The 11,849-nt window shown below is 37.9% G+C and overlaps 1 protein-coding gene across 1 annotated transcript; it reads left to right on the forward strand.

Annotated features, from left to right (window-relative positions):
• Positions 1 to 58: 58 nt before the first annotated feature.
• Positions 59 to 11,403, forward strand: LOC122349455. The gene is made up of 15 exons (XM_043245500.1): positions 59 to 161; positions 311 to 350; positions 3,479 to 3,543; positions 3,681 to 3,963; positions 4,060 to 4,193; positions 4,278 to 4,310; positions 4,645 to 4,927; positions 5,007 to 5,143; positions 8,458 to 8,496; positions 9,042 to 9,294; positions 9,369 to 9,514; positions 10,199 to 10,475; positions 10,565 to 10,704; positions 10,796 to 10,875; positions 11,313 to 11,403. Exons 3-15 carry the CDS (start codon positions 3,480 to 3,482, stop codon positions 11,388 to 11,390), a joined length of 1,947 nt encoding a protein of 648 aa, XP_043101435.1. The 5' UTR covers positions 59 to 161; positions 311 to 350; position 3,479; the 3' UTR covers positions 11,391 to 11,403.
• Positions 11,404 to 11,849: the final 446 nt, after the last annotated feature.

An 11,849-nucleotide genomic window follows, 5' to 3' on the forward strand; every position in this document is an offset into this window, starting at 1 on the left:
TACATCATATTTCTTTTGACACTTTGATAACATTTACACAGCTGTATGTGATATTCAGACTTCTGATACCTCATTTGATTGGGAGGGACTTATTCAGCAATAAATAAAGCAGCAATTCTGAGCACAATCTTATTGGACTGGACAGCCTTCACAGACTGCTGGTGTGTATGCATGTTCATACAGTAGCATATTTTTGATTTGAAATGTTTCGTCAGCAATAATGTTGGATAAATAAGTAAAACAATACTTTATAAATACATTTATAATACAATTTATTGTATAAAACTTGTATTATTTTGCTTAAAAACAGATAACTGCTGAACTGAGATCTTCTTTGAGGTTCATTCCAGGTGAGTTGAATCCCAGCTAGGAATGTTATTATTATAACAATGTTATATAACATTATGCTGCGTTCTGGTAATGTTTTTTGTGGCAAATTTTATTCCAAGAATGTTTATTGATGATAATATTAGAACATAATCATCTAACTAAGATATAAACTGGAAGCTACCCATTGGACATTTGATGTGGAGACAAATGTTGCTCAAGTTAAATTGTCCAACTTAAGCAGACACTTCTATCTATAATGGTGACATCAAACCAAACTATTACTTTCAAACGGACATCAACATCTAAACCTCTGTAAACCATCTCAAGAAGATGTCAAACTATTGTAGAAGTGAAGCTGGTAATGCTGTTTTTGGAGTTATTTACTCTGGATACAGAGGTTGGGTTTACGCTTTCAACCAAAATTTGACTTCTAAGCAATGAAGGTCCACATTTAGTTTGTTAGAGGATAACGTTGTCAAACATTTTTAGAATTTTTTTAGAGAATGTTATCCTACCTTTTATACGTGAAAAAATTAAACATGAAAAATTTCTAGCTGGGATATTTAAGTACTCTAAACAACAAAATTTGAGATACTTTAACTATCGCTAGACCTGGAGATCAGCCGAATGATTTCAAAAATGGTAAAACTCAACTTATTGGAGAGTGTTCTGGAGTGTTCCAGAATCCGACTAAAGTCATACTCAATTTAAACAAATCGAGTTGCATATTTTCAACGACATGTACCTACCTTAATCACACTATTACTGCCATGTAGGACTTTTCACCACATTTTGTGACAGGATACACACACAGCGCTCATCAACCATTGGACGGCAAGAAGAACATAGCTTCAACGATGCTGTCTTCTTTTTGCACGTATAACACGGCAACTCTACCCCAACCTGTATATATCTTCATAGCTAACAACTGTATATTCTAATGTGATTGTTGGATGGCAGCACGTGGAGACGTAATGACGTGTGCTATTAATCTCTCTATGTAATATAACATGTAAAGAAAAAAACAAGAAAGGAATATTCACCTTAATCATAATATTGTCTTATTTAAAATAAGGTAAATAATTAGATGATTAATGTCCATGTAAACATAGTCAGTGTAAACAGTAGTAAGATTTGAATTTATAGATGTTACTTAGTGCAAATATTTGCACTTTACAGTCAGTATTGTATAACAATTTGCAATAATAACACTTAATGTAATGATCAATTTTAGTAAAATTTATAAAGCCCGCCCACTCCCTACGTTAGTATAAATAGCCTTTGTTTGCATATAATGTAAAAGTAAAGCCTACTTGGAACTTTGCTTCTTCATGCTTACAAAGCCATATTACAGCAGCTTTAGTTCACAAACAATGGATCTAAATATGATATTCGCTTACAATAATCCATACATCCATCCACCTTCTTTCCCTGATCGTGGGGGCAGCAGTTTAAGCAGGGACACCTTCTCCCCAGACACTTTCTCTAGCTCTTCCGGGGGAACACTGTTGCGTTTCCAGGCCAGCCAAGATACATAGTCAATCCAGATTTTCCTAGGTCTTCCCAGGTCCTCCTACCGGTGGACAGGCCCAGAACACCTCCCCGACCCACCTCAGCTGGCCTCTCTCGATGTGGAGGAGCAGCAGGTCTCTTCCGTGCTCCTCCCGAGTGACCAAGCTCCTCAGCCTATCTTTAAGAGAGCTCATTTCGGCCACAAAACACATGTGGACTGGTTGAGCAAACTCCCATGAACCCTCCAGTACTCAGAAGAGTGTATAGAGCTGGTCCGGACGAAAGCTGCATTGTTCCTCCTAGATCCGAGGTTCGACCATCAGACAAACTCTCCTCTTCAGTACCCTGGCATAAACTTTCCCGGGGAGGCTGAGAAGTGTGATCCCTTCTTAAAAAGAGGGACCAACAACCCACTCTGCCAGTCCAGAGGTTGGAGTACCCACTGTATACAGTGTTGGCAGGGCACTGCTACCCCTTCTTGAGGCACCGGACAGTTTTCCAGAACCTATTTGAGGTCGTCCGATAGTCTTTCTCCATGGCCTCAACGAACTCCTCCCAGACAACCACCTGGGCTGCAGTCCACAAGGCCCACCAGTGAAGACCTCTCTAACAGGGGGGCTCTGCCAAACGTTCTGAACAGACCCTCAAAGTACGTTTGGGCCTGCCGAGTCTGTCCAACTCGGATCAGGAGGGGCATTCCTCCCAATCAAGCCCCTCCAGGTGTCACTTGCGTGGACCCACCCACGTGAGCTTTGAAGTCCCCCACTAGAACAAACACTTTCCAGCACTCCTCCCAGAGAGCCCAAAGAAGGCCGGGTACTCTTTACTTTAGGCACAAACAACAATCAGAGACCTATCCCCAACCCAAAGGCACAGGGAAACCTCTCATTCAATTCCAAAACATGGCGGCTAAGCTAGGAAGCGATGAGCAAGTCCATACCAGTCCGCTGCCAGACCCTGCAGAGAAAGATCTGGCCACCAGGCACTCATATACGAGCCCCAACCCCAGGCCTGGCTCCAGGGTGTGGTCCCGGTTGCGCCATCCTGGGTGACGGCACAGTTTTCTAGTTGTTTACTACCATAAAGGGTTTTTGGACCGCTCTTCATCTGGTCTGTCACCTAGGACCTGTTTGCCTTGGGAGTCCATTATAGCCCCTGAGAACATAGCTCCTGGAATCATTCAGACACTCAAACCCCTCCACTGTTGGTGGTCCCAAGTGAGGCTGGGCATTATATACAATAATAAATACTAAAAACGGGCTTAAGTAGGTTTTCCTACTCATCAGTCTTGCATGTAATCAAGATCAGTAAGTTGATGACTAAAGAAGCTGCAATCTGCTCAATCCAGTTTCAAATAAACCTGTTCAGTGTGATTTGCAAACTGATTTAAATAATAAACTGATTCTCTTTGAAAAGAATCGTTTTATTCACAAATTGGAGATGATCTCGTATAGTGAAATGATTTCTCTAGTTGAAATAATGTTTGTTTGTTTGTTTTTTAAATATAGTGGGGATAAAAAAGTACCATATTTTTCAAACTTAAAAACAGTAACACAATAAAATGCTTAGTTATTGTTAACCGCTGTTCTCCTCTCTATAACCAACTTGTAATAATGTACTTTTTTTCTTCAATCAGGATGGCCATACGTGTGATTTTGTTACTAACACTTTTTATTGGGCTGTGTGTCACTGATTCGAAAGGTATGTTTAGAATAGTACAGAAACATACCTGGATTCAAGAAATGATCACTTTTTTGTTTGTAAATCCTTAAAACCATCTTATTCAAATATATATTTTTAATAGTTTTATGTTATCTATTTTATATCACATTGAACAGAGAATCTTGCTCTTAATGCTGTGGTGGTGCAGTCGTCATTATACAACACAGATGGAGATGCTCAACATGCAGTAGACGGGAAACGAGACTCAAACTGGGCGCAACGTTCATGCACTCACACTCAAGTTGAGTTCAATCCATGGCTGAGAATTGACCTCGGAAACGTCTACGGTATAAGCAGGGTTGCTCTGACTAATCGTGGAGACTGTTGCAAAGAGCGAATCAGAGGAGTTCAGATTCGTATCGGTAACAGCCTGGAGAACAACGGCAACAACAATGAGCTGTGAGAAATGTGTTAAGTTTTATCATGTTTGTGAGGTTCAGTCTGTTTAGTATGAGTTTTATTTCCATTTTAACACTGCTCTTCATGCGTTTGCAGGGCTGCAACTGTTCTCACCGTTTTCGACGGCACAAAAACTTTCGAGTTTGAGCCTGTTAATGGCCGATATGTCAACCTAGTTTTACCGGGGAATGATGAAATCCTCACTCTCTGCGAAGTTGAGGTGTTTGCAGGTAAGAGACAGTGAGAAGAAGACTACAGAGAAGAAGTGATAGAATTCATCTAATTAATAATATTTATTATTATTATGTTGACAGAAGACGACAAACCCTTGTACCTCTGTGCTCCAAGTGAGTACTCTTCATCACTTTGATCTTTGATTGTTGTCAGTAACACATTTATAATATTCTTAGTATTTGCTAATTATTAAGGGATAATGTACATCTAGACAGATATTATCGCAAATTAAACCATCAGAAACCCAAGCTATTACATGGCTACTTGCCACAAATAACACATTTTGCATACAATTTTGTATCAAATCAGCTCCATTGTAATAAGCATAAAGCTTCTGTTGGTATACAATGTTGAAACGTCTAACAAATCGGAAAAAAATATTCCAGAGACCCGTAGTTTACATTACATAGACATAATAAAAAGTTATTATTATTTCACGTTAAACAGGGAATCTTGCTCTCGGAGGAAGAGCTGCCCAGTCTTCCACATACCCTCAGTTTGGAGCCGCTGAAAATGCTGTCGATGGCAACAGACAGTCGATTCACGCACTGGGGTCCTGCAGCGTGACTAACGGGGACAGGGACCCCTGGTGGAGAGTCGACTTGGGAGACGTCTACAGGGTAACCAGAGTGAGTGTCACTAACCGCGGAGACTGCTGTGAAAAGAGGATCGAGGGAATTCAGATCCGTATCGGAAACAGCCTGGACAACAACGGCAACAATAATGAGCTGTACGTGCTTACACAAACTGATAGAAACCCGCCTTTGACTGAACTGTATTTAATATGCTCCATCGGTGTGTTTTCACAGGGCAGCAAACGTTGGGGTCGTCCCACTCGGAGGCACAAAATCATTTGAGTTCAAGCCTATGAAGGGGAGATACGTCAACCTTTTTCTGCCTGGACGCAACGAATACCTCACGCTGTGTGAAGTCGAGGTATACTCAGGTAAGTAATGAGAGCGCAGAAATCTCTAAGTGTCTAAGTGTTGCCTAAATTATTTTTTTTTCTATTTCATTGACAGACTAAGTGGAACAAGACGATGTTACACTACGGTCCGCTGATCCTGTAACACTGTTTTCTGAGCACGTTTTAATTTTATCGATGCACCTTTAATCTTTAAGAGCTCTTTCGGTGACGGTTTGCTTGAACTCGTTTACACTCTGAACACCCATCTTTGTTTTTCTTTGCTTTCTAAATAAATTACTACAGCATCGCGTGTTGTGTTATTAATGATAATAATAATTAGCATTAGCAAGAGGAGATATACTGATGACGTGTAGCTAAGGCATTTTGTTAACAACATCTAAAACCAATTTTAATCACATTTTTCTGCACTTCCTGCACACACCTGACAATAAAAATTATACCTTATTACCTGTTGGTTCTACTATCTGATTTTTACGACATATACGGCTGCTTGCAGTGAATATTTTAAATGCACAATTTAAAATGTATGAAAGCAATATAAACTAAATCTCTGACTGTCGAAGTTGCAGAAGGAAGTAATTGAGGCAATAGATAGGGTCACATTAGATATTAATCACATTTAAATATGATAATTAATGTGAATTTGAATTAAAAATACACTCACTCATATGTATGCTTGGATGTTTAACATGACAACAAATATTACAAATAAAAAAGTAATGTGCACATGCTACGACATTTGTACAGCTCCCGGTTAATACAGATCGTATAAATAATGATTGTATTTACTTAAATAATAAATACCTTTAAAGCAATTATTTCAAGCATCTTGTATAATACATGAAATATATTACAACAAAAAGTAGTGAATTAAAAGTATAGACAATCACTGTATTTAACACTCTATTAAAACAATATCTATGTTAAAACAATGCAAAATATGTCCCACTGTGCATCTTTTCTTCCCTTCTGATCATTTTTGCACCGAAAGCAACACATAATTTAGTTTATACCCCAAGTCTTTACTTCTAGTGCTTACTGTACATAATGTTCACTAAGCTTAAAATCGGAAGAATTACAGCAGGGACATTTTATATCACATAAATATCTAAATACAAAATGCATGTTATTATTTGTTCAGTATTGACCTGAATGACCTGAAAATGACTGTTGAATGGATAAAAATGACCCTGTTGATCCACTTGTGTGCCATAAAAATAATAAAGTACAAACTAAACTAATAATTTTTAACGAATTATGTTTATTTATGTTTTTTAAACGTTGCTGTTTGAGTGTGGGCAGGTTACGCTGACTAAGAAAAGGTCAAAGTATCGTTAAGTTCAGTTTACAAGCATCAGCTAATTAGACTTTAAGATTCAGTTACTTTCACTTTTTGAAAGCTGTACGTCAGACTCAACCAGAGAGAGCTCACTCACATGCAAATATGCAAAAAAATAAAAACAGCACACAGTGTTACAGCACGCATAGTCAAATATGAACATGAGGCGCGTGTGCATGAAGATAACGAACTGTGCACACGATTCAGACGGAAATCATCTCTGAAAGAAAACCCCGGCGTGATACAGATGAAGGGAGGAGAGACGATGTCACATGATGCACATTTAAATGAGGTGTCCTTTAAAATCTACAGACCTTATCATCCTAAAAAGAGATAGATGCCTTCAATCAGCCACCATGAAGAAATTCAGGTGCTTGTGGATCCTGCTGGGTAAAACCTATCTATCTATCTATCTATCTATCTATCTGTCTATCTGTCTATCATCTATCTATCTATCTATCTATCTATCTATCTATCTATCTATCTATCTATCTATCTATCTATCTATCTATCTATCTATCTATCTATCTATCTATCTATCTATCTATCTATCTATCTATCATCTATCTATCTATCTATCTATCTATCATCTATCTATCTATCTATCTATCTATCTATCTATCATCTATCTATCTATCTATCTATCTATCTATCTATCTATCTATCATCTATCTATCTATCTATCTATCTATCTATCTATCTATCTATCTATCATCTATCTATCTATCTATCTATCTATCATCTATCTATCTATCTATCATCTATCTATCTATCTATCTATCTATCTATCTATCTATCTATCTATCTATCTATCTATCTATCATGATTTACGTGTACTTTATTTTGCACATGCACTATCATTCAGAAGTCTGGGGATGATAATAATTTCCAAATTGTTGCTAGATGATTTTGTTGAACAAGGTTGCATGTATCTGATCAAAAAAATATAATTTATATGCAAAATATATTTTTTTAATATGTGTTTATAACATCGCTGTGATGAAAAGCTGAAGCTCCAATCTTCAGTGTTATCATCCAATATGATGCTACGCCGGTCAACAGGCATTTCTAGTTATTAGCAAAACATTTTATGAATTGAAATTGAATTTAGCCACATTTGATATAACACTGACGTGATGCTCTCAAGACGAATTCAAGCATTACGGTGTTAAATATCACTGACCCCGATCTTTTGAACAGTAAGGGGTTGTGTGTGTCAGGAATCAGCTTTTCTCTCGCCGGTGTATTTTTTACATCTACTTTATTAATCAAAGTTGGTGTTAAACAGGTGCTCTTTTGTGTATGTAAATGTGTTTATGTGTTTGTGATTCCACAGAAACATGTCCTCGTCTGATTCTGTTTCTGAAAATGCAGATATAGCTACACGAGAAACAATTCGTAATACATTCATTCATAATAATATTGAGAACAAGAACAAGAAGAACAACAAACTAAGACCCTTCCCAGGACATCACACACACATTTACATTACATTTACATTTAATCATCTAGCAGAAGCTTTTATCCAAAGCGACTAACAAATGAAGGCAATAGAAGCAATCGAAGCGACAGAAGAAGTGTCCGAGCCTAACACGGCACGCATAGCAAGTTATATGAGAAACTAAAAGAGTACACATGTAGATAGGAAAGAGATGTTAGATGCTGCTGTTAGAGAATGAAAAGAAAACAATAGAAAATAGCAATAGCGAGAAAATAATTCTTGAAAATGATTAAAGGCTCTGAAGACTGATCCAGAAAGTATTATACGAAACACATGTGAATGAAAAGAAATGATATTCTAGTTTTAAATGTGCTTCTGGTTACAGATAGCCTTGCATTCCACAAGATTCAGACTTTTATAATAATAATATAATGACTAGATTATATTTATAGAAACTATACACATTATATTCATCCTCACAGAATGACAACTGTTGTTAACATTAATAATTTGAGTATATATTCTTACAATATTAATACTTTGCTTCCACAGGGTCTTTGTGGACCGAGGTCATGGCGAACGGACAAGAAGGTAAGATTCCTTCAGTTTATCGACACACTTGTTCGGTTTTGTCTGTTTGACGCATACACTTGGAAAAGCATGCCTTCTATAACACTCTGTTGCAGTTTGATATCCATTTTTCATACAGTCCCTGAGTCAGAAAATCTAGTTTTATTTAATTAGAGACAATAATGCAACTGGAAAACAATTGCATTCATTCATAATTCGGTGCACTTACATTGTACTTGCGTGTAAACATCTGATGCATCGTACCCTACATCTGTTTTGCTCAAACATCCATCACTAAAGTAAAAGAGAAGTTAATTGCATTCTTTATCACATTATAATGATTTCTGCATCATTTTTGGATACCATACCGATCAAAATAAATGCCATTTATATGAAATAACAAATATTGGATAACTGATCAAATAAATTACTCGCTATGGGAAGCTTTGTGGTAAATGTCTGGCATTTGTTTGCGATCCTTAATTTCTGCATGCTGCTGAGGATGAGTAATGAATGAGTCCTTCGAGATGATTCTTACTGGCCTCTATCTCCGAAACGTTTTTCAGAGAATGCAGCTCTTTGGGGCAAATCTAGTCAGTCGTCAAATTACTCCACCGCTTATCCTCAACTGGCTCTTGATGGACTGCCAAGCACCTTTTCCCACACAAACGAAGAGAGCGACCCGTGGTGGAGAGTGGATCTACTGAAGGTGTACAGAGTGAACCGAGTCACCATCACCAACAGACCGACCATAGGTTTTAGGATTAACGGGGCAGTGATTCGTATCGGGAACTTCCTTGCCATTGGCAGCAACAACATGTGAGGACGTCCATCTTGGTTAACATGACTGCAGATGAACAGAGACGTATAACTGACGATCTTTCTGTCCGTAGATGTGCTGTGATCTCTACACTCGGGGACGGGGCCACGGCCAATTTCTCATGCGGTGGGATGGAGGGACGTTACATGATTGTCCAGCTTACTGGAGATAAGAGGATACTTTCTCTTAGTGAAGTTGGCGTTTTCGGGGATTTGGCAGGTAATTCTTTGTTGAAGAGCAAAATATATGCAAATATACTTATAAAGCTTGTCCGGTAAAGACATAGTTTGCCAAAAATTTGACTTATTCATGCTCCATCCATCCTTAATTCATTAAAATACATCAGTAGTGATTATGCTGTACCATGTATGCTGTATATGATGTTTAAAACAAACCCACAAAGGTGTTTGCTAACAAACGATCAGTTTATCAAATCAAACATATAACTACTTATTTCTTACTTTCAGAGTTTATAGTCAAGTTCTTGCTAACAGTCTTAACTCAAACCTTTAGGGAATATTTTAAAGGGTTGGCGCTCCCTACAATACCTACAATACCAAATTCTGTTCATCCTTGCGTCTTTGCAAACCCGTCTTCGAAGCGCAAACTTTTATTGAAAAATGAGAAAAATTAATAATGACTGATTTTACATTTTGGCGGGAATTAACCCATTCGAGACTGGAAGAACGTATTTTAATGGGGGTTGAAGGTTGAAGTCAAAACCCTTTGAATGCTACGATTAATTTTTCACGATTGTGTTTGGGCTTCAAAATAGTTTTTTTTACTCATGCTGATTGTGTTTCGCTGATGCAGTTGATGTTGAAATGACACCGTCATAATCTTCCCAACCACTCAATGTGCAAGTTTGCTTGCTTTTTTCTTTTACATATAATTTTTTTACAGGAAATCTGGCGGTAGATGGAGTCACCACACAGTCGTCAACGTTTACGGACTGGTTTGCCGAAAAGGCCATCGACAGTAATCGAGGTCTCCATCAGAACACATCGTGCTCCTCGACCCTCAGCGAGTCCAACCCGTGGTGGAGGCTGGATCTGCGTGAACCTTACAAAATCATTGAAGTGGTCATCACTAACAGGAACGACTGCTGTTCAGAACAATTAAACGGAGCGGAGATTCACATCGGAAACTCTTTGGAGAACGACGGCAACAGCAATCCCATGTGAGGAACTTGGGTTTAAGCAAACGTGAGACGTCGAGCTTGAATATGAAGGACTAATTCATATATTTGTACATGCTTTCTCTTCGTAGATGTGCTGTTATTGCTGCTATTCCAGCAGGCGTGTCCTACAGATACTCGTGCGACAGGATGGAGGGACGTTACGTGAATCTGATCATTCCTGGAGACATGAAGACACTCGTTCTGTGTGAGGTGGAGGTGTATGGGGAAGGTCAGTGTCACTTGTTTTTGTCAACAAAACATTTAATACATGTTTACGAAAGCAACCTATACTTATTCATGTTACACGTGTCTTTGCTTAGTTCCTAATTTCCGCAGATCACTTGTAAAGATGCAGTTTAACTCCAGGGTTGACTTGACTGACCCGTCGCTGAGAGAAAATGTCTTGAATCAGGTGAGCTCGCATCTGGTTTCCCTCTTTTTAAAAACCTCAGAGTTGAAGTTACGATGCACTTGAAATTCGGTCAAACCCTTAAATGTCTTTATAGGCATTTTAAGGTTCGTTGTGCATTTGGAGACTAACATGAAACCAAATGCTTCCCAATAAGTCGATATTGCTCCAGAGCTGCTTCATGCCGAATAAAATGGCGGTTTGTAGTGGTATGATAAACATTTCTATGAAACATGACGATTTGAGTCTAATGCATTTACGTTTACCTTTAGTCGCTTAGCAGACGCTTTTATCCAAAGCGACCTACAATTGGGGATAAACAAAGCAATTCATCATAAAGAGGAAAGAAGTGCTAGCAATATCCAGCTTTGTCAACCTAGAAAAGCTAAAAAGAGTGCTGCGTTTCAATTTAAATGTGTTACTTTCAGGTGGGATCTGCTCTGGCTGACAGAGGATGCACAAACGTGACTCTACGCTGGTCTCAGATGCCTAAACGGGTGAAGTAGATGGTGAATGCTGGTAATAATGAGTCTATTCTCAAACTGTACAATAACATATAGAATAAGCTGCATAATTATTACTGATTCTTCATTTTTTATGAGATGTACTAAGCAAATATTTTATTTACAGGTCACCGTGGCAATGGAAAATAGCGTACTGGAGATCTTCACTACATTGACTTTTCTTAAAGACTTTAATTTTGATTCTAAATGCATTGCCTGAAATTTCGGTATAATTATGCTTAAATATTATTTCCGCTCCATTTCCTTTTGTTGATTATTCACATATTCAAGAATTACAGTGCAACTTGTTTAACTGTGTATTGCAAACAAATAGATACTAGTAATAAACGCAATGAAAATAATTATAGATATAATATAGAGTTAGTATATAGAGCTAGCATATACTGTAAACATCTATTCTTCCCCACTTTTCAAATTTTATGGAAATTATAGAATCTAAGC

This window comes from Puntigrus tetrazona, chromosome 7 (assembly GCF_018831695.1).
Source record: "Puntigrus tetrazona isolate hp1 chromosome 7, ASM1883169v1, whole genome shotgun sequence".
NCBI lineage: Eukaryota > Metazoa > Chordata > Actinopteri > Cypriniformes > Cyprinidae > Puntigrus > Puntigrus tetrazona.